The 22,263-nt window shown below is 42.7% G+C and overlaps 5 protein-coding genes across 10 annotated transcripts; 3 read left to right on the forward strand and 2 right to left on the reverse strand.

Moving 5' to 3' along the window:
- Positions 1-1,345: 1,345 nt before the first annotated feature.
- On the forward strand, positions 1,346-5,318 carry RB195_017330 (uncharacterized protein; the record flags this gene model as incomplete). Of its 2 annotated transcripts, XM_064184278.1 has the most annotated exons (3): positions 1,346-1,500; positions 4,493-4,707; positions 4,792-5,318. In XM_064184278.1, the coding sequence occupies 3 exons, from the start codon at positions 1,346-1,348 to the stop codon at positions 5,316-5,318; spliced, it is 897 nt and encodes a 298-aa protein (XP_064040158.1). The 2 variants fall into 2 exon arrangements, with proteins under 2 accessions (XP_064040158.1, XP_064040159.1); XM_064184277.1 differs by lacking the exons at positions 4,493-4,707; positions 4,792-5,318 and adding an exon at positions 1,553-1,697.
- Positions 4,680-5,207, reverse strand: RB195_017331 (uncharacterized protein; the record flags this gene model as incomplete). Its single annotated transcript, XM_064184279.1, has 1 exon — positions 4,680-5,207. The coding sequence occupies one exon, from the start codon at positions 5,205-5,207 to the stop codon at positions 4,680-4,682; it is 528 nt and encodes a 175-aa protein (XP_064040160.1).
- An 83-nt stretch (positions 5,319-5,401) lies between the features above and the next one.
- Positions 5,402-7,327, forward strand: RB195_017332 (uncharacterized protein; the record flags this gene model as incomplete). Of its 2 annotated transcripts, none has more annotated exons than XM_064184281.1 (3): positions 5,402-5,512; positions 6,618-6,822; positions 6,957-7,327. In XM_064184281.1, the coding sequence occupies 3 exons, from the start codon at positions 5,402-5,404 to the stop codon at positions 7,325-7,327; spliced, it is 687 nt and encodes a 228-aa protein (XP_064040161.1). The 2 variants fall into 2 exon arrangements, with proteins under 2 accessions (XP_064040161.1, XP_064040162.1); XM_064184280.1 differs by having other exon boundaries at positions 6,672-6,822.
- Positions 7,328-8,215: 888 nt separating this feature from the next.
- On the reverse strand, positions 8,216-21,753 carry RB195_017333 (uncharacterized protein; the record flags this gene model as incomplete). 4 transcript variants are annotated; one of them, XM_064184284.1, is made up of 9 exons in its annotated part: positions 8,216-8,345; positions 8,423-8,483; positions 9,840-9,943; positions 10,002-10,185; positions 17,947-18,046; positions 20,711-20,814; positions 21,028-21,099; positions 21,196-21,247; positions 21,640-21,753. In XM_064184284.1, the coding sequence occupies 9 exons, from the start codon at positions 21,751-21,753 to the stop codon at positions 8,216-8,218; spliced, it is 921 nt and encodes a 306-aa protein (XP_064040163.1). The 4 variants fall into 4 exon arrangements, with proteins under 4 accessions (XP_064040163.1, XP_064040164.1, XP_064040165.1 ...); XM_064184282.1 differs by lacking the exons at positions 17,947-18,046; positions 20,711-20,814; positions 21,028-21,099; positions 21,196-21,247; positions 21,640-21,753 and adding exons at positions 9,530-9,631; positions 9,680-9,722; positions 11,552-11,603; positions 11,672-11,679 and having other exon boundaries at positions 9,832-9,943; positions 10,002-10,068; positions 10,116-10,179; XM_064184283.1 differs by lacking the exons at positions 17,947-18,046; positions 20,711-20,814; positions 21,028-21,099; positions 21,196-21,247; positions 21,640-21,753 and adding an exon at positions 10,791-10,818.
- Positions 14,689-16,148, forward strand: RB195_017334 (uncharacterized protein; the record flags this gene model as incomplete). The annotated part of the gene is made up of 2 exons (XM_064184286.1): positions 14,689-14,843; positions 16,076-16,148. 2 exons carry the CDS (start codon positions 14,689-14,691, stop codon positions 16,146-16,148), a joined length of 228 nt encoding a protein of 75 aa, XP_064040166.1.
- Positions 21,754-22,263: the final 510 nt, after the last annotated feature.

Consider the following 22,263-nt stretch of genomic DNA (forward strand, 5'->3'; position numbering starts at 1 on the left):
TGCACTGCTACTGGTGCATGTAGATGCTGAAAACTCCTCGATCCATTGTAAGGTAGAATATTTCCAAACATTAAGTGACCATATCTACAACAGCAACTTTTAAAGGCATCACCCCACGAATCTGGAGTGGTACGGATTCCCGGTGGAGTATTCGTATACGGGTTCGTAGATTATGGGGAGGAGGGTGATTCCGTTCATTTCTTCCTAACTGACCTTCGAAAGACCTTTGAAACTGCCGTCCGATATGCTCGCGGAGCGTGTTATACAAATTGTGCAGCAAGGTCATCCTCAAGTGATATCTGGGACGCTGAATGAGGCGATGCCTCACAAACAAACTAGATTCCGTCAGGGGTTCAAGGACTTGAACCGCATCCAGACCGTGTCGAGGGTCATAGAGGTTTGCTAGGAATACCGCCTACCCCTTGTCGACTATGAGAAAACCTTTGACAGCGTGGGAACGAATGCAATACTGCCAATGCTGCCTGATCAAAGTGGTTGAAAGGATAAAGTCACTGGCGTATCAATCCACTTGGGATGCGCCAACGTGTTTTGTTGGAATTCGTAGCCGTTGAGGATTTTGGAACGCGTGTTGGCCTATACAATGACTTGCAGGGCCATCAAGTCGATGATCAAGTCAGTGTTTTTATCAGTCAGACGCATCGTATATGAGGAGATTATCCGACTGCTACGATCGATCCACCACAACGATACAGCTTTTCCACCGCTCTCTCACCTACCCATTGGAAAGGTGGTACTATACCGCCAAAGCTATTACGGCTGCATTGCAATGGTTAGTGAAATCACCTCCTTGGGAAGAAAGGGAGACACGTGTTGACTGAAGATTCCTCTCCAACCTTCGTTTTGCGTACAACATTTTTCTCTTTCCGAGAAGTACCAGTGAAGCAGAAACTTTGCTCAAGAAGTAGAACGAAGCAGCGAAGAGAATAGGACTGCGAATAAACAGAAAAAAGACACAGTTCATGAAGAACTCGTTCCGCGAGGACGGATGAGTGCAACTTGAAGGCTTCCAAATCGTAGAAGCTTTGTAATACCTATACCTACGAGGTTCTGTGAATAATGAAAACGACTTGTAAAAGGGCTCACTACTCACTGAGCCCCTAAGAGATGTCTCCTGGTATTTAACCAGCGCACACAACTCTTAGCCGTTCTTCGCAGCCCTGACCCTGCGAAATATATATCGAAAACAAAGCATAGATGGGCCGGTCGTGTTATGAGAAGAATCGGCATTGAATGGACTAAAAGAGCGCTAGAGTGGTTCCCAAAAGATGCTAAGCGCCCTTGACGGAGACCGCCGACAAGATGGGGTGATGTGTTCGCTACACGGATGGACAAGCTGAGCTCAGCTGGATATCGCTCAAGCACCTCGTCAACGTCACTCACGAAGCTTGAGAACATCTTGGATGACAACTGCGAGGGAACGAAACAAGTGGAAGAGATGCTGGGGCCCGTACGTCCAGTGAAGACGGACTATCCAAGCATGTAGGTGAATCTAGGTGACTCAAGTTGAAGTTTGAAGTGATAGAGTAGCAAGGTGTGGTTTACGTCTCAACTTCAAGAAGACTGAGTACATGACTGATTTCGTAAACGACACAGGCATCACCAGGGCTGATGGCGTACATCTTCCGACGGTTTTGAATGCCTTTGTTTCATGGTCGTATCCAACGGTAGCATTGTAATTGTCGCAAAACCTTTGCATTGCTGAAGTTGCGAGCAAGGTATGTGGAACTGTCGTTCGACCTCTTGGGTTTCATGATTTCGAGTGCTGTGCTTGAACCAATGAAGTGGAACGCCGTCTTGAAGCCACGGAAATAAAGATGCCACGATCTGCCACTGGGGTTATTAGACTAGAGTATTAGTATAATATTGGACTTAGACAACTACACTCTCTCTAAGATCGGAATAACTTAAAGGTCCCCCTGTGTCTGCACCAGCAATCGTTGGTTTGAAATAGTCAACCAAGGCTTTCATCTTTCCGTAGTCAATAAAATTATTAGTAAAAATTAAAAATTATTCCCATCTTGTCTTGGAGGATGAAAACACGACTTTACGCATCGGAGAACATCTCCAAGTCGTTGCATAGGAATAACTTAAAAGTCCCGCTGTCTAGGCACGCGTTCGTAAACCTCAAACGATACTAAATTAAAACGGATGCGGTTTCGCATCCCTAGAGGATTGATTAAAGACAGACACTTTATCCTTCTATCCTTTATACCCTTAATGTATTAGCTAAGTGGCCAAGCGGAGTGACTGAAATAATGCTGGTTCTTCTCACCTTATTTGAATATAGCCTCTGTGACAGTGTACTGCTCCTGTCATACTGTTGAAGAAGTTTGCGCTCAATAGCTTTCTTTCCCTGATAGTTAGAATAGTGCAGAACATTGTGGAGTCTAGACCGAGCTGTGTTCAAAGACGACACACCCAACAATGATTCAAAGAACTGTATCAAGCAATAATATCTATAAGGCGATTCAGTCCAATACACAGGTCATTGGATGTGCTATCTTTTTCAAATAAACATTTCAGAATCCATGAACATGTGTCCGACAGATAGGGATTAGTCGAAATTACTGCATTTGCAGACATGTGACCTCACACAACTAAGCTATCCACGTACATGCTCAGTAATTCAACGGCTATCGCAGTTCGCATGGTTTTATTAACAAATCTTACTGAACAGAGTAAAGAGATGAAGAGATGGGTTAAGCAGTGTTGTTGTAGGAAAAATCTTCTTTCTTTGTTAGAGAGGTTTCCTTAGTGTTTTGAGTTGCTTATTGAAAATGTGTTCCACATATTTTATAGTTTTATAGTCATAAAGATAATATGGCTGGGATTAATTATTCCACTAGAGTTGCGTCTCCACGTTCCCTTCAATTTAGATTCGTTCGGACTTTTTGAAAGCGTAACCGGTCTATACAATTACCTATGTTGAGGGCGTCGGGTCAAGTCAATGTTTTTGTCGTCCCGGACAGATCTGGTACTTACTTATCGATCCCAGAGGAATGAAGGGCTTGGTGAGCACCAAGGCGGATCCGATCCTCCGATCTATCGTGCAAACGGCGGAACTTTTACCGGCTGCGTTACTCTCGCCTTCTATGGACATAAAACACAACTATTGTTGTGAAAGAGTTTAGCTGGATAAGCATCTGCAACTTTGTTTTGGTCATAAGTTAACTATACAGATGTTAAGTGAAGTGTAGGATCAAATCATAGTTTATAATTATACTGCTGAAGTAGTCAAAAACAAATGACCTCTTCTAAGAAGGAAAATACACAATTTTAGTCTTCAAATTCATCTGTAACAAAAGGTATGTGGATTTTGCTCAAGATGGAAGTTCGAAAATTAAGTACGTTTTGTAGGATTAGTGGTTGTAGTGAACATAATGAGGCATTCTACTGAAACACACTAGGCAAAATTTTCAAGCCAAAACTCTAATGCGTTCTACTTTTCGGCTTGAAAATTTTGTCACTTCCAGCACAAACACCACTCCAATATATTCGCGTTCCCGAAGATCGAGCTCCTCTGTTTTGTCGCACTCGCAAAGATATCAAGATGTGGTTTCCAGGTATTTTGATAGTCATAACACTCACAGAGAAGGTTTATCGTTTTTTCGACAACGAGGAGTGCTAATCTAAACATATTCCACATGTCTAAAATAGCTTTTCACGTTATCAAAAAGGTTGTTTCCATGTATTTTATTTTTTGTCAATACCTGACAAATATTTTCGTCATCCTGTAGTCTGTTTCTCGTGATTGAGTTTGACCACTCCCGACAAAACAATTGTTGGAACGCATGTAAAGTGGAGTCAATCCCACCGTTAACTGTGAGTAAAATTCATTGTGACACGTAGACGAGCTTATTTTTCTTTCATGTTCATGTGCTCTGTCATTATTGTTTCGTGTTTCTTTGCTTATCTTAGAGAAAATGTCTTTTTTCCATGTGCATTACTTACTATAAAGCTGAAAAACATTTGTAAACCAGCGCTCATATTTTTTCAGTAGCGTAACTGGAAGACTTATATATAACTTATATATACATATATAGAGGGATCAGCCGGTTAGTTGCGTTGTAGCGCGTCCCCGGGTGGCGGATAGGAGGATCTCGGACCAAAAGCGACCCTGTAATTGCCCAGAGACGCGGATGGATTCAGAGGATAGAGTCCCTGTTTTTGCTGAGGCAGGACTGACTCATGACATCCTTGTATCCTGCACGTCGGTCCAGCCAAAAGTCTGCAATCAAGTGACTGAGAGGCGCAAGGGAGAAGGTTTGGAGTCGCCCCCAACAAATAAGTTCCACATGCCCACTCCGTGAGAACGCAAGTTCTCCTAAAAACTCATGGGACTAGAAGCTTGCAACCTACCCATGGGTTTTAAAATTTTACGCATGTCACAGTGACAGAAAAGAGCCTCCTGATTCCGGAGAAAGCCTGGTACGGTAGCGTTAGAAAAAACGAGTTTGCAGCAGTCATGTAGGCTACCGAAACGGAAAAGGACTAGGATGACGAACTGTACTTATAAAGCACGTACGCGTGCATCGGGAGCGGCCATCGAAGATCTGATGATGCAAGCCAAGAAGATCAAGTACGACATCATCGGACTAACCGAGATGAGACGACGTCACTCTCTCAATGCCGTATACAAAACTGGAGAAGAACTGTTCTTAGGAACATGCGGCAGTAGAGATGTTGGTGAGAGTTTTAAAACCACCAAGAGGCGCCTGTCTCTTGAAACTCTTGAGCTGATACGCTAGCGCCGAGCAGCACGACTCGCAGGGAACCAAGAACTCACGTCCGAAAACTCTCAGCCTTCTTCGTGCAGTCGTGAAGGTGTTCAACGACTCACGTTCGTCACGGAACTCGAAAGGAACCACCATTGCATCGAGAAGGCGGATTGTGAAATCATCTGCGACTTCTACTCTGATCTCTTCGAGAGCCATGTCCACTTGCCTCTTCACCATCAGACGGTAGACGGACATTTCATTCCAGAGGTTCTTCCTTCCGAAATACGACATGCTGTCATGTCGGCACCCGGTCCCGACAGAATAAGACCAGAACACCTGAAGAACATTCCGCCAGTACTCATCAACATTCTGGCGAGGCTCTTTACACGTTATCTGTCGGAATGCAAGGTTCCTAAACAGTCGAAGACCAGCAAGACCGTGTTGTTTAATAAAAAGCGAGATAAACATGACACCGGTTACTATCGCCCAAACTGCTTACTGTCCGTCACCTACAAGCATTTTACAAAAGTGATCCTTAATAGAACTGAAAAAGCCTTGGATGAAGGACAGCCGTGCTAACAAGCAGGTTTCGAAAAGGATTCAGCACGATTGACCACATTCACACTGTTTCGAAACTCATCGAGGTGTCACGAAAGTACAAGATGCCGCTCTGTCTCACCTTTATCGACTTGAAGAAGGCCTTCGGCTCAGTTAAGACGGAGGCGGTCGTGCAAGCCTTGGACAAACAAGGCATCCCTACTCAGTACATAAAGGTACTTCGAGAGTTGTACAGTAACTTCACGAACGGAATTTCGCCATTCTACACGAATATCATGATTGACGTGAAGAAGGCGGGCCGATAGGGTGATACAATCTCACCCAAAATATTCACAGCCACCCTCGAGAACGCAGTTCCCCGCGATATTAAGCGCGACCGCCGACCCGATGGTCAGATTTCTTCGCGAAGTCCTTCAAAGAAAATTATGATGCTTCTCGTGTCCCACGCGAAAGGAGAAACCACTGGGCGACTGTGGCACGCGATCGGAGCAGCTGGAAGAATTACTGGCGCTTGCTCGACCAGTTCGAAGATCAGCGGGAGTCATGGTGATCAAGGTGATATATAGTGATTTCTTTTCAACCTATAAAAAATTAACTCCATAGACAACTTTTTGGGCGCTCCCTCGGTTATGGAAATTTGTAGAATGTGCGTTTCTGAATTCATGTCTGCTACTGTTCATGTTGGTGTTGAAAAAAGGACAAAAAAAAAAGAAAAATGAAAACGACATACGGATTCATGTGAAGGTCAGTTTAATCTCAGCTGTTCACATCTCCTCATTAGAGTGAATATTTGCATATTTATTATTTATTTATATGTTTATTTGGCAACCTATCAAATGTGATATTGAACTAAACACCTGCTTTAAAAAACGGTCACATGCCACAGGTCTCACTAGAACAAGTGAAAGATTCTAATGTACTACTCCTTATCAGTAGTTTCAATTCCGCTTAACTGTTAGTAAAAAATCGTCTGTTGTTTGTCTGAGGTAAAAATTTATAATTTCCCGAGAGCAGTACTTTCTTAGTTGCATTCCTCCTCTGTGTTTATGTTCACATATTATCTCACTTTTCTGGAGATCTCACCGACCGCTGTTGAGACACATCTCATCGAATGTGCTGTATTTTTCAAATGGACGTCTCAGGGACGCTCGATCTCCCCCTAATTTTAATTTATTTCAACATTATTGGAGTCTTATTATTATTCGAGATTATTATTGGAATGTCTGAAGGAAACATGGAATCTTTAGCAACAATCATCCGTCTAATAACAATGAACTGCCGGTCTTTATCAAACTTCCGAATTGAACTTGAATTCCGCAGACCGCACTATCCAAACTTTCGCGATATCTTCACACTCCCGCTGCTGCATTGCAGGAAACACGCAACAGGAATTGCCAATCATCAGCATTGTCAATTACGTTGTCTACTGCGGCGATGCTGATGAAAGGAAAGGAGGAGGCTGCTCAATTGCTGTTAGGAGCGGGTGCAACAGTTTGGTGGAGGAGTTCGGATCTACGTCGTAAAGGTGCGCCTCTGAACAACTGTTTATCGTGAGGAGAGTGATTGATGTGTGAAAGAGGTATTCGTAGCCTTTTCTGTTAGATTCTGTAGACTTCGAAACCGTTTTCGAGTCTCCTCACTGAGCCGTCTACTCAACAGGTCATGGAGCCCCTGGAAGATATGTATGCTTGACCAACAAAATGAAAAGAGGAGGAATTGCCGCAGTTGGAACACAAGGTAGATGTACCATACCGTTCGAAATGGAAACTGGATTGAGACAAAGGGCTGTGGCGAGACCCTTTCTGTTAAACCTTGCCGTCGATGACATAATGCGAGGAACAGTTGGACAGTGTTCTGCCGATGCCGTTTTAGCACCGTCTGGACGTCCTTTGGTGGATCTCGAGTCCGCCAACGTTGTAGCAGTATCTTCTTCAAGTAGCGCAAAGTTGCAGCGTGTTGTTGACCTCGTATCAAAATTTACTACAACTTGCGGAAGGCAACTCCTCCCTGACGAATGCAAGCAGACGTGAGTCTCCTCAAGACACTCAACGGGATCAGAGTGGATAAGGAACCTATCGAATTCGGGGATGAGTTCTGTTATTTGGACCGTATGCTGAAAAACGAGATCGCAGCTACGAGAGAGGCATTCAGCAAAGATTCGGCGAGACCACTTCGGCATTCAAGTCATTGAGTAACTTTCTGTGGCCATCCGTCGTCGCCAACCAATTCAAGCTGCGAATCTACAATTCCGCAATTCGCCCTATAATGATGAGCTGATCGGAGACTTGGGTAGCGCCGTCAACGGTGATGGAGAAGCTTGACTGCGTGAAGAAGAAGCAGTTAAGACGACTATTAGGGTACTTTTGACAGGCGATATGCCATGAAGAAAAACATTATAAGGAAGTAGATGTAGTGTACCGGTGGATGAAAAACATCAACACCTTGCTCGGCCTTCCGAAGTAGTAATGGAAAACAGTCTTTATTCCTTTGGTTACATTATGAGTGACCGCCTTTCTCTCTTGTCCGAGTTGTGCAGAGGATCCTCACAAACTCAAACTGGAAAAGGCCTCCTCGTCGTAAGAGAACGCTCTCGACGGAGGTGGTAAAGGAATATCTGAGGACATTTGGCCTTGACAAGATGTTCAGCCGATTTGTTAAGGTCGGTTAAGCTTGGTTAGCGAGGAACGAATAGATTGTACGCGACCAAAGGTTAATATGGGCTCGGGTATGTTTGAGAACGACACACCCCGGCGAAGATGTGGATAGTCGCTTTCGGCTGTAACCTCCACCGTTTAAGTCAAGTAAGTCAAGTATTGGAATCCTTTTATTTTGATATTCCAACGAAATCCATCAGTGGATTATCTATGCTCAATGGAAGTAAGCAGCCAGTGTAATTATGCAAGGCATCTATCCAATTATCAACGTGACGTAATGGTATTAAGACATGCATATTCGCAATCCTCCAAAGTCTCAAAGTTGTTTTCGTTCCCTCCACATCCTCCGTAGATGAACGACACACATCTACCGCGGGTATCGTCAAAAGCATATCTGTACGCAAAAATCAGAAAATTGGACCAAAAAAACTAACATCAAGTCCACAGGATGTAATGGAGTTGTGCACTCACCGACGGAGTGATGCAAAGCACATGCCGGTTTCTATTGGAAGACCGCATGCTGTTGGTCGACCTGTAAGCAGAAACGTTAATGATTGCGTACCTAGACAGAAGGCTCTGCATGAAGATTAATTATTTACGAGTTTTTGTAGGTCTTGGTGAACAATTAGCTCAAACGCTTAGAACGCGCAAAAAGCTCAAATAACTTAATGCTATTCAAGAAAAAAAGTCTTTCTTTGCTAAAGAAGTTTTTTGAGTGATGCTTCTTGAAAACGCGAGTGGATTGCACAAAATGTTATATTGAGTTTCATGGGAATAAATCATAGTTATTGTTGTGATATAAACTAGCTGGACAAGAATTTTTAACCTTTACATAAAGCTGGTGCCGAAATAATTGTGTCTTTTGCGGCTATGATAATCGTGGACGGAACGATGTTCGTCGAAATGACGGCAAATAAATCAACCAATAAATCATCACTAGATCCTCTTCGTTTTCTCTGTTTTTTTTTCCTACTTCCTCTTTTCGCGTGATTGTCCATCATTAGAATTATTTCGCAGGCGTACTCTAGCCAGAAATCTTTTTCGAAACCTCTTTTTCACTTACGCATAATCGTGCGTAGATTATCGTTATTTTGCTTGTCGTACCCGGCTGAGTGGACGACTCATTGCGTCAGGCCGACCCAGAACTACCCTACCTTGTAACTGGACGTAGATACCTACAGAAGAAAGATATTCTTCGGGGAGTTACGAAAAGGTGGTTAGATTTTAGGTATTCAAATGCCAAATGAGGTATAGGATTATATTGCAAAAATTAACCATGAGATTGATAGAATTAAAAAGACTGGCTTTTTTACGTGGAGGATTTCACAGTTAATTCAGTTATCAAATGCGCTAGAATGTGGATTTTAAAGGAAAGAGCTAACATATCGCACATAAGGTGCAGGTGGCACATTCCACTACGGCCGCAAGAGATCCGTAACGGATGCAACCGGAACAATGACCCTATATAGTTTCATATTTCTGTTCACCACCGACATACTGACCTAGGAATAATGATAATGAGGGTAGTTTAGCTAAGCACAGTTCGTGTTCGTGTTGTCGTGTGATCGTAGTACTTACCTGAGGAGCTAGGTACGTTGAGATTTGGTTCGATTTCCATAGAGTATTTAGGTAATCTGATCGGTGCCATTGTCATTATTACAGTTGGACGGCGGATTAGACCTCAGATTGAATAAATCTTTTGTTCTTTCTTCTAAATTGAACGCTTACCTGGGATAATGAAGTCGTTGTGTTCCGGAAAAGTGGAATCTTGCTGCAAGAGAAGCTTGTTAAAGTTGTCCACAATGGCGGGTCAAAAATTAAATATCTTATATAGGAGTGATTATGGTGTGAGCGCAACCATGTATTCTACTAGTACTTGCCTCCTTACACACTAGCTGACATTCGAGTTTTGACATGAAGTTGTTGTTATTTCCAGCGCAACCGCCGTAATTGAAGCGAACACATTCACCTTTGGCTGGGTCGTAGGCGTATCTGTAAGAATCGTTGTTTGCTACCAACAATTTACTGTAACATCCTAACTCTAATTTACCTCTCGTGCATTGCCCTGCAGGGACCAGTGACTATCCCCTCATAACAACGACTGGGAATGGCACTAGCTAAATTTCTGATTTGATATTTAACCAAATAGAAGCTCACTAGATACCTGTAGCTGCGAAGAGCACAATGGCAATGACCGATTGCATCATGCTTGTGTGCTGATAGTAATTCTAGAGCTGAAAGTAACGTATTGTCTTATATAGTTTTTCTTTCGCACCGTTATGTATGTTTTTGAAATAAATTTCGCTTTCGTTAGGCGGTTTAAGAGCCGATATACTGCCAATAAATCTCGCTCAAATATCGGCAGATTAGAATATCATGCTATTGCAACGTGCGCGCTTTTTCAATACACCAAAAACCAAATGCAAACATGGTCGCGTTCTTTCTAATTTCAGTTGCCAAACTAGGACGGGTGTAGCGGAGTCGGATCCTAACAAAGCCTTTTATTCTTCCGGGGTCGATGAATTGATGCCAAAATGGTGTGGGAGGTTAAAAAACTGACATTTTGCACGGGCCCCACACAAACAATTGCACATGTGGACCAAAATTCGTTCATTAAATTTCCAAGATTCTGAATTGTACTCGATTGCGTTGGCGCTTCCAAAGCAGATTGATGTACTGGAGATTTCTAGTATCTGCGTCAAACAACGACCTAATCCTTTTCAGCCCTACATCACATCTGCGCACAAAAAGGTTAATCAAAGTGGAAAAAGCAGCCGGTTTGATCTCAGTATGACTACTTCGTGGAATTATCCTCTTATATGTATCACCTTGCTGTTACCTTTGTTTTCGAAGAATCCCATCACCATACAGCTTTGAATGGTTTTCACTCATTTGTCTTCGTAACCTTGAGTCCTACATCACTGGCTGGGTCTTGAGGTAAAGTGTGCAAAATATCCTGTGAGAGCACATTAAAACAGCCGTGGAAACAACATGTTGGCTAGCGCTGTAACAAAGAGTGTAGACTTAAGATCGAGAAAAGGAGAGGAAGACGAGGAAAAAGAAAGGAAAAAATAAGAGGATCGTCGAGTATCTGAAATTGAGCAAGTATTGGCATCGGAGTTTTTTTTTGCTGTGCTGATCAAGAATATCCGTGGCGTTTGGATGATGCTCTTCGGTCGTAGGCACCTGGAGTTTGCCTCGAGGGATTTTCTTCGTCTGGCTCGGAGCTCCTCTCTTGAGATCGTGGATTTTGAAGGATCTTGACGCGGGCTTATATTCTGAGAGGCTGATCGTGAGCAGAAGATGCCGTCACCGCTTAGTGAGAAATATAACCCGAGCATTCCAATACACTCCCGAATTGAGGAAAATTACAGTCTGTTGTGTTTGCACAGTCAAATTATCAGAATTCTTACGAAACAGATTTTTTGTTATTTGCCGTGAACTGTTTTTTCAATCATTTCCCATGAGGTGTAATTTGAATTTCTCGTCAAATATTTCCTTCATTTTTTGTTTTTATTTTTATTTTCTTTTATTTTGCACATATATTTTCCTTCTTCCACAGTCTCCCTCTCATGACTGCTTAACACCTCGTTAATATACCGGCGCAAGTAAGTTTTTAACGTATTTCGGAAGGTCTACGCTCATGTTGTTCCTGAAATTTTGCTCTGTTTCCGTTGTGGAAGATTTGCAGCGAAGTCTAAAGAAACTGATAGGACCTACGTTTGCATAGGACCATGATCTACGAGCTAGGATTATTCATCAGCATCATCGATTACTTCTGAGAGTCAAGCTCTGTCCAATTCTGTTGCAAGCTCGAAGAATTCACTCATCGGCTCACACAATGTTTCACGCCACAAGTGCGACGACTTGGTTGATCGTTTGTGTGGCTGGTATATGCACAAAATTTTACAACACTACTCAATATTTTTTAGTAACGATTTGAACAGCAGTTAACGCTTAACTTATTGGTATCATTTCGGATCTTGAATTTGTGTGAGAATTGATTTCATATGAAAACGTGCATTTTAAAGAAGAAAAGCATAACAAACATACGGCAAAGACGTGAAAGATTTGCATAGAGGCATTGTACTAATTATTTTTGGGTGTCCTTCCGTCTCAAGGATAAAGAATAAAGTGTCAGGCATTAATCAATCTTCTTGGGATGCGATCCCACGTCCAATTCAATTCAAAATCGTTTGAAGTTCACATACGTGTGGCTAGCCTGTACAATGAATTGTGGTGGCTAGCCGATCTGTCAGGTCAGCGTTTTTATCCTCCCAGACAAACCTGGCAACAATTTATAGACCCCGGAAGGATGAAAGGCTTGCTGAGCACTAGGGCGGGGTTTCGGACTTCCGATCGATCTTACAGGAAGCGGAGCCTATTACCGGCTGCTCTACTCTCGCCCCTTCAGTCTTTTTTACACTGCTACTGGTGCATGTAGATGCTGAAAACTCCTCGATCCATAGTAAGGTAGAATATTTCCAAACATTAAGTGACCATATCTACAACAGCAACTTTTAAAGGCATCACCCCACGAATCTGGAGTGGTACGGATTCCCGGTGGAGTATTCGTATACGGGCTCGTAGATTATGGGGAAGAGGGTGATTCCGTTCATTTCTTCCTATTTGGCGTAGAAAACGGCCCGGAAGATACTTGTTCGAGCACTAATTTCTACATGGAGTTCGATTGGAGCGCGCCAGCCCTGTGCGGCGCTACATCTTCTGGGCCGTTTTTCACGGCAATTAGGAAGGAATGAACGGAACCGCACCCCTCTCCATAATCTACTATCCCGTATACGAATACTCTACCTAAAATCCGCACCACCGCAAATTCGTGGTATGCTGCCTTTAAAGAAGATAGTGGATACTTTATCTCAGATTCACTGTTTTGCCAAAGCCGTTCACTTTTACAAATGTTCGACTCCGTTCCTCGTATTTCAGCGTTACACAAAACCAGCAGAAGGTTCCGTCAAGAAATGTAGGCGGTTCTTCATGAATCCTTCAACAGACTTGTTGTCGGAGACTTCAACGCAAAACTAGAAAAGGCTGCAGAGAAGGAATACAAGTTCGGAGGATTTGAAATGGGGGATCGGAATGAAAAGGGCAATGGTCTCGCCGGGCTGTTGTCCGCCGCAAGCCTCTTTCACGGAAATTCTTTTTGCATGAAGAAAGATCATCGATGGACATGGGAATCGCCCAATGCCACGACTCGTGCGAAGATCGACCATATACTCACCAACCCAACAAGATGGTGTTTACTTGACGTATTGGTAGTACCATTCTCTTGTAGTGTTTCTGACCGTCTCCTTTGCGCTAAAATACGACTTAGCCACAAGATGAAAAAGAACATCTGCTATCGGAAATGAAAGAGAAAAGAGGTCGTCTACGACGATTGCGTACTCGAGAACTTCTTGTCTCAAGGTGACTGGCACTTAAGACGGGATTCGCATCTCTTCTCGTCGTGAAATGGAAGTCATCAAAGAGGGGATGTATTCGGACCTTCATCAATACCTGTGTCAAGCCCGATCATCCCCACTTGTGAACCTCCACCACGGATTCTCCCTTTGAAAGTATGAATCGCTATCACGAGCATTAAACCTGGCACAAGCTCCGGACCTTATTTTATATCAACAGACTTTCTTCGAGCAGGTAGCCATCTACTCCATCTACTTCATGTAATCATGAAGTGAATGAAGTATCATCATATATTCATGCAAGCCATCTACTTCATGTAATCTTAGCAGCGTACATGACATCTTCAAACTAGGAATCCCAGACCAATGGAAGACTTCGCCAATCGTTCTTATTTATGAGAAAGATGACTGAGAAGACCTTCGAAACTGCTTGCGGAGCGTGTTATACACATTGTTCAGCAAGATCATCCTCAAGTGCATATCTAGGACGCTGAGTGAAGCCAAATCTCACAAACAAGTTAGATTCCGTCAAGGGTTCAAGCCCTTGAACCACATCCAGACCCTTTCGGGGGTCATAGAGGTTTGCTAGGAATACCGCCTACCCGCCGTTCTAACCTTTGTCGACTATGAGAAAACCTTATCCAATTGCTACGATCGAGCCACCACAAGGATACAGCTTTTCCACCGCCCTCTCACCTACCCATTGGGAAGGGGGGTACGACAAGGTGGTACTATATCGCCGAAGCTGTTCATGGCAGCATTGCAGTGGAAAATGAAATTACCTCCTTGGGAAGAACGGGAGATACGTGTTGACTGAAGATTCCTCTCCAACCTTCGTTTTGCGTACATTTTTCTCCATCCGAGAAGTACCAGTGAAGCAGAAACGTTGCTCAAGAAACAGAATGAAGCAGCGAAGAGAATAGGACTGCGAATAAACAGAAAGAAGACACAGTTCATGAAGAACGCCCTCCGCGAGGACGGATGAGTACAACTTCAAAGATTCCAAGTCCTGGAAACTTTGTCATACCTATGCCTAGGAGGTTCTGTGAATAATGAAAACGATTTGTAAAAGGGCTCACTACTCACTGAGCCCCTACGAGATGTCTCCTGGAATTTAACCGGCGCACACAACTCCTAGCCGTTCTTCGCAGCCCTGATCCTGCGGAATATATATCGAAAACAAAGCATAGATGGGCCGGTCGTATTATGAGAAGAATCGGCATTGAATGGACTAAAAGAGCGCTAGAGTGGTTCCCAAAAGATGCTAAGCGCCCTTGACGGAGACCGCCGACAAGATGGGGTGATGTGTTCGCTACACGGATGGACAAGCTGAGCTCAGCTGGATATCGCTCAAGCACCTCGTCAACGTCACTCACGAAGCTTGAGAACATCTTGGATGACAACTGCGAGGGAACGAAACAAGTGGAAGAGATGCTGGGGCCCGTACGTCCAGTGAAGACGGACCATCCAAGCATGTAGGTGAATCTAGGTGACTTAAGTTGAAGTTTGAAGTGATAGAGTAGCAAGGTGTGGTTTACGTCTCAACTTCAAGAAGACTGAGTACATAACTGATTTCGTAAACGACACAGGCATCACCAGGGCTGATGGCGTACATCTTCCGACGGTTTTGAATGCCTTTGTTTCATGGTCGCATCCAACGGTAGCATTGTAATTGCCGCGAAACCTTTACATTGCTGAAGTCGCGAGCAAAGTATGTGGAAATGTCATTCGACCTCTTGGGTTTCATGATGTCGAGTGTTGTGCGTGAACCAATGAAGTGGAACGCCGTCTTGAAGCCATAGAAATGAAGATGCCACAATGTGCGACTGGGGTTATTAGACCAGAGTATTAGTATACTATTGGACTTAGACAATTACACTCTTTCCAAGATCGGAGTAACTTAAAGGTCCCGCTGTGTCTGCACCAGCAATCGTTGGTTTGAAATAGTCCTAGTTCAACTAAGACTTTCATCTCTCCGTAGTCAATAAATTGATACCGACTTGCCTTGGATGATGAAAACACGACTTTACACATCGGCCAACATCTCCAAGTCGTTGTATAGGGATAACTTAAAGGTTCCACTGCTTAGGTAACCTCAAACGATTCTAAATTAAAATGGACGCGGTTTCGCATCCGAAGAGGTTTGGTTAAGGACATACACTTTATCCTCCTATCCCTTATAGTTAGTAATTCAACTACGATCGCTATTCATAATACATATCTGTCCACAAAATCCATAAATTAGACGAAAGAACCAACATTGAGTTCATAGGAAGTAACGGATCTGTGCACTCACCGAAGGATTAGTGAACGACATACACCGGTTTATATTGGAAGAGTGCATGTTGTTGATCGATCTGTTAGCAGACACTTTAATGGTTACGTGTACAAAGAAAACGATCTGCATGGGAATCACTTCTTTACATGGTTTTGTTAACAAATCTTAGTGAACAGAGTAAAGGGATGAAGAGATGGGTTAAACAATGTTGTTGTAGGAAAAATCTTCTTTCTTTGTTAGAGAGGTTTCCTTAGTGTTTTGAGTTGCTTATTGAAAATGTGTTCGACATATTTTATAGTTTTATAGTCATAAAGATAATATGGCTGGGATTAATTATTCCACTAGAGTTGCGTCTCCACGTTCCCTTCAATTTAGATTCGTTCGGACTTTTTGAAAGCGTAACCGGTCTATACAATTACCTATGTTGAGGGCGTTGGGTCAAGTCAATGTTTTTGTCGTCCCGGACAGATCTGGTACTTACTTGGCGATCCCAGAGGAATGAAGGGCTTGGTGAGCACCAAGACGGATCCGATCCTCCGATCTATCGTGCAAACAGCGGAACGTTTTACCGGCTGCGTTACTCTCGCCTTTTATGGACATAAATCACAAATATAGTTGTGAAAGAGTTTAGCTGGATCAGCATTTGCAACCTTATGTTCGTCATATGTTAGCTATACAGATGTTAAGTGAAGTGTAGGATCAAATCATAGTTTGTAAGTGTACTGCTGAAGTAGTCAAGAACAAATGACTGCTTTAAAGAGGCAAAATACACAGTTTTTCCTGCTATCAGATGCGCTAGGAACGAGATCGTGGGCTTCCAAAGAGAGACAATCTCGTCCTCTTTTTACTTATTTTCATTTTTTTAGAGCAACACAAAAAGATAATAAAATGGATGAATCATGATGTTGGGGAGTTTTGGAGGGTGTTGTACTAGTTCTCATGCACAATACATCAGCTCTTGACCAAACGCAACCGTTCAGTCCTTATCACTTTCTGTATGATTTCATGCTTCTTCTCACTGTTCTTTCATTGCTTCAGCAGGGCTTATCACGAGAGCAGTTCTACCAAACACAATTACGTTCCACTTGCATGGATTAGACGATTTCATTAATATCGAGTGAACGTAGTACCTTATTCACTGGGCTCGTGAATAAGGTACTACGTTCACTCTTCCATCAATGAAAGCGAGTAAAGAAATAATTTTTATCATCTGTATAGCTAACATGTGACCATCATAAGGTCACATGTTAGCTATACAGATGATACTGTCTAAATACGTAATCATTAACGTGCCCGTTCATAGATCGATCTTCATCATGTCCTCTTCCGATATGGCATGTGCCGTGCAGTAGTCCCTTGGTGAGTATCCAATTCCAATACATCTTATTAGCCTCCTCTTGTTTTTTTAATAAATGAAATTTTGTGGACAAATATACCTTTAACGAGCACCTCGGAAAATGTGTGCCGTTTATCTACGGGGGATGTGGTGGAAACGATAACAACTTCGAGTGTTTGAAGGAGTGCCAAAATGCATGCCTTAATACCAAACCTTCCATACCTTACGTGCTTGCGTAGATGCTTTGCATACCTACACTGCATACTCTGATACTTGCGGTGCCTTCACAGATGCTTCACTGATGGATTCCATTCAAAAAAGTCAAAATAATTAGATCCCATAAATGATATGCAAAATCCAAAGAAACCGTGTTCGGGAAAAAGCTATGTTAAAATCTTTCACATCCAAAAGTGACAAAATGAAAGATGGACACATGTTCTCCGGTTCCACGATGTGCATTTGAGAAGTACAGCCCATTCAATTACCCATGTGTCACTATTGGACGTTGAGATCTCCAACAAACTGGGATATTACATTGGCATGAATGGAAAGGAGGAATGTAACTAAAAACAACCACTGACCTTGAAAAATCACTAATTTCCAACCCAAGACGAATAACAGACGGATTTTTACTTACGGTAAGGTGAAACTTTGGAACTATAAAAAAATAATAGGGCGTAATAAATGCGGGTCTAGGCTACTTAAGGAACAGGAGAGCGTACAAGGGTGCACTTCTAACTTACTTCATAAGAACTAAAGCTTTCCCCTGCCGTTTTTTTTACTATGATTAGGGAGAGATGAGCCTGGAATCTACATCCCTCATTACGATTCCCTCATTACATCAGATTCGTAGTATGCTGCCTCTAAGCAGGTATTTAGTGAAACATCACATTCGTTCACAACATCACAACTATATATCCATGTTAATGAGTCTGCAGGAATAAACTGGTGAGATTAAACTTACCTTTACGTGAATCTATGCGTTGGTAATCAAGACCAACAAACAAGATCAGAAACGAAACTCGTACGCCCGCATATTCGACCACTTTTCGTAATTGAGAGCGCTTAAGAAGTCGAATTGGGAGAGAAATAGTCCTCCACCTAACATCCTTCCATATATAAGGCAGCGGAATGCCAACTGCAAATAATTCGAATTAACCATAACTATAAAGTTAATTTTTGATGGATTGGAAAAAATCACCAGATATAAAATGCCGATTTCGTTAACTGAAATACACTGGTAGGCGGTAAAGTAACATAACATATTAACAACTCGGTGGAAATGAATGAAAGTGCGGAAGTGCGTTGACAGCGGTCTCCCAGTCCTTCCAAGATGAGTGTCACATGGCTTGAGGTCAGTATGACTGTGGCACTAAAATTAGCTGGTCTCGCGACACGAGGCAGTAGGAGGAACGAAAAAAACTTTCAATCAGGTGCAGTTACGGTGCACTGTGGTGTTCTTCATTACAACATGAGCTTGAGACACTTTTAACAGGGAAGAATCATCGAGAAGCTAGAAGAAAAACGGGGTCTGACTAGTCAAATATCCCAGGAGTTTGGTACTACCAACAGCATTTTTGACGTGCGTGGAGATTTCCGAGCAATGCGTTTCGCTGACCAAAGGAGAGGAGGTGATCAACTGCAGCAGCAAATGCACGTTCTGCAACAAGCAGAAAGGTGTCAACGCCTCTTAAAGCTGTTCGCTGCGGCCTCACTTCCATCCATGAAAATAGAGTTAGGGCTGAATGCACCGATGAAAAGACGCGCGCAGACACAAATTACCATCTGAACCATGAATGCACGTCCGATAACGTTTCTGAGTCCATGACGTCTTCCCACCTCTCGTTATATGAGGGTACGTCCAGAATCACTGTTCAGAATGAACCTGCTCTCATTCGAGAGTAGCACGAGACTCCACTCGTTAGTCTAGTCTCTATTCTCTTGGTACCATCGCAAACGGTCCCCTTGATGTGCGACTGCCAACGAAACACAACATTCTGGTTGCCGGGCAAGGACAGCACCTCCATGCAGTCGCCGTGCCACTGTTGAGCGTTCGATTGCGTGCCTTGCACTTCTGTTAAATGAAGTAACAATTGCACCCGTTGGTTGGCGTTGGTTTTTTCTTGCCCTTTGCGGAATGTAGTTGTCCTCTGTTGCTGTAGTTAACCGTGGTCTACCTGCTTCGAGCAGCTGTTCCTGCGCTTCTCAAAGTCCAACATACACGTGAAACAAGGCTGTGAACAGTAAGAAAACTCCTTGGCTACACTCGCTACACTTTGTCCTTCCAGATTAGTGATGGTTCTTCCACATCTGAAGTCATCCAAAAGTGGTCTCATGTTGTAATGAAGAACACCAGAGTGCACTGTAACTACTCACTGATTGACACACGTTGTCTCTTCTCGTTCCATTTTTCATCGGTATTAGTATCCGATAATAGGTTGCATCAATGGGAAGACGAGATCACATAATGCTGTTTCACACGTTTTGTTCTAGAAGAATAATGTCAACATCGTCGGATCCGTGAAACGCTGCCAATAAGGCGGTTTATCTTAAACTGTACACAAGTAAAATCCAAATGACTTCATCGTGAAGAGCGCATATCAGTCCTTCATTGGTTTGGAGTAAATTTGAAGTAAGTAGGATAAATGACTGACATTTTCTAATGCGGAGAGGATGTACTTGCTAAAAGAAAGAATGATCTCATGCTTATCATCGATTCATTCTTGAATTTGCACATGCTACATACTCTCGCTTGAAGGTTAACCTTGACCAGGACCCATCTTGAATCTTTGAGATGTGGTATGTTTTGGCTGCCGGAGAGCTGCGAGGCCTCTGGTTCCGCTATTCCTACTGATACGCCTTCGAGAAGCTTTCGAAAAGTCAAGGGAGAATCTCTGTTTGATGGAAATAAAACAAGTTTTATTCCTGTCGCAGCTGAGAATATGGTTCCGCAATCGCATGATCAGTGAGCTCATTTAAAAGCCTCATCCCACTAATTTTGGGAGTACGGATTTCAGGCGGATAATGCCTATACAAGGCCGTAGATTGTGGGGAAGGAGGTGATTCCGCTCACCACTCCCTGTATCAGTGTAAACAGAAGACAGGAACGCTGTCTTTTACGACAGCTTCTGCTGCAATGCGCCTTTTGGTGATCAGCGTCATCTCCTCTATCCTTAATCAAATTTCTTCATACTCCACTTAGAATTTCTACTATTAATATTCATCCAGAACAATACTGTTTTCTTTCTTTAATGCGTTCTTTTCTCCCAAAAGCTGTGTTGTCATTAGAGATATTTTCTTTGCGTTATCAAGTGACAATATAAGATTGTTATTGAACGTAATGCTAATCGATAGGCGATGACATGACCTTTATGGGTGGGAGGCGTCGGTCGCATAGTTCACGGTGATGATAGACACAAAAGAAGCAGGAGACAAAGATTTTGTTCAGACTTCAGACTAATATGTTGAAATACTTCTAATGTGAATAAATGTTCAAAGGGGGTAGGAGACGGGAAGGAGGTGGGGAGGGGTTGGAGGAAGTGGAGAAATTGGAGTTTAATGTATTGCTTATGGAAATCCAGAAACGGAGGTTCAGCTGTTCTATTTCTGGACACGAGAGAGCTTGAGTGTAGTGTTTATTCTTTTCAATACAGTTATTTACAATATATAGAATCTACAGAACATCTCAACATACATATATATTTTTACATACAATATCAGATCTATACAGCTTTGTCAGACGCGTAACGTGACATCTTGCGACTATATCTTCGAACTTCGGCGACGCTTGCACTTTGCGGTCCTCGGATGGTGTCCTCGAATGTGGACATAGCTGGACATATTTCTATTTTTTGTCGCCGCACTCTGTCTTTCTTTCGAAGAGCGTTCCCCTCCAAATATGTCTGTGGAGTCGAAACATGACTCGACGAAGCCACGCTTCAACGTTCATTGAAATACAGACAGCCATCCTAGTTGGTCTCTTCGCCAAAGAGATGCAAAAACCCCACAGTTAGATAACGAGAGTGCGTAGTGATAGTTCAAGCACCCAGTTCACAGCAATTCGACCAGTTTCCGATCATTTTCTTCCGTTCAGTATTAATACTGCACAATCGATGATCTGAAACGATTCCAAGCCAACCAAGGCCATTACCTTCCTTGCTTCAGGTATAGACAAAGAGGCACCAGAGTTGCCTGAGAGGATAGGAGCACTAACCTGGTACATGCACTGGCAATCGCAAGTCATTGTACATACGAGGCTCATAAACCTCAAACGATTCTGATTTTCAGTCGAACGCATTGACATATCAAACTGGTTCTAGTCCTCGCAGGTTCTCAGTGATTCCATCGATAAATGGGACCTTATCAAAGCGTTATTGATGGAACTCCTCAAGCGTAAGCGATCTGGAAAATTATAGACGTGTTGCGGAATAACGTTGGTTAAAATATCTATGATGAACACCAAAATAATAACACCAAAAGGACTGGATTGACAGGCAGTAAATCATAGAGCTAGAGTGATCCTAATGAAGCCATAGTCAGCTAAAGCTAGAAATGCTGAACCAATGAAAAAAATCTCCCTACTTGAATACCGATCTATTTGTGAACATTTTTAAACACGATATGCATTGTGATGTCGGCAACTGAGCAATATGCTAACGATAGCAGATAATATGACAATGTCAAAGATCCCGTCTACTCCAGTAACGGTATTTGCTGCCAAAGCGTAGCCTAAGGATAAGAACAATTGTGCAATACCTGTTTCTTCTAGCATGTACTGAAAAAAGAATGGTCCAGTTGGCAAGAAATATCATTGTTTTATGAAATTAATCTTTACCGCAAAACAGCATGTAATAGCACTGTAGCAGAAGTGACGAAGGGATTGGCTGCGGCGAAATCTTTAGATGGTGGATAGTGTAACCGTTAAGGATCCCTTTTAAAACGCATAATTCGAGTGATGATGTAATGAAGATTCGAGTCACTTTAACGGTCCGGGTAACGCGGATCATCATCGAGAAATTATATGATTCAGCTTGCTTCGAGATATGATTATCGAAAAGTTCGATTCGCTGAGCAGTCCGTATAATTGCAACGGGACCCATATTTACTCTACAACTGTCCATTTAACAATCTATTTCTCACTAGATGGAATCTATTTCTCAATAGGCTCTAACATGTAAATCTTCCGCACACACACCGATTTTTCAAATTATTTCACTGCAGATAACTTTAGTTGTACCTAAATTAATCTAAATGATGCCTACACTACTCATGTGATGTCTGT

The sequence above is a fragment of the Necator americanus genome, chromosome II (genome assembly GCF_031761385.1).
Source record: "Necator americanus strain Aroian chromosome II, whole genome shotgun sequence".
Classification (NCBI taxonomy): domain Eukaryota; kingdom Metazoa; phylum Nematoda; class Chromadorea; order Rhabditida; family Ancylostomatidae; genus Necator; species Necator americanus.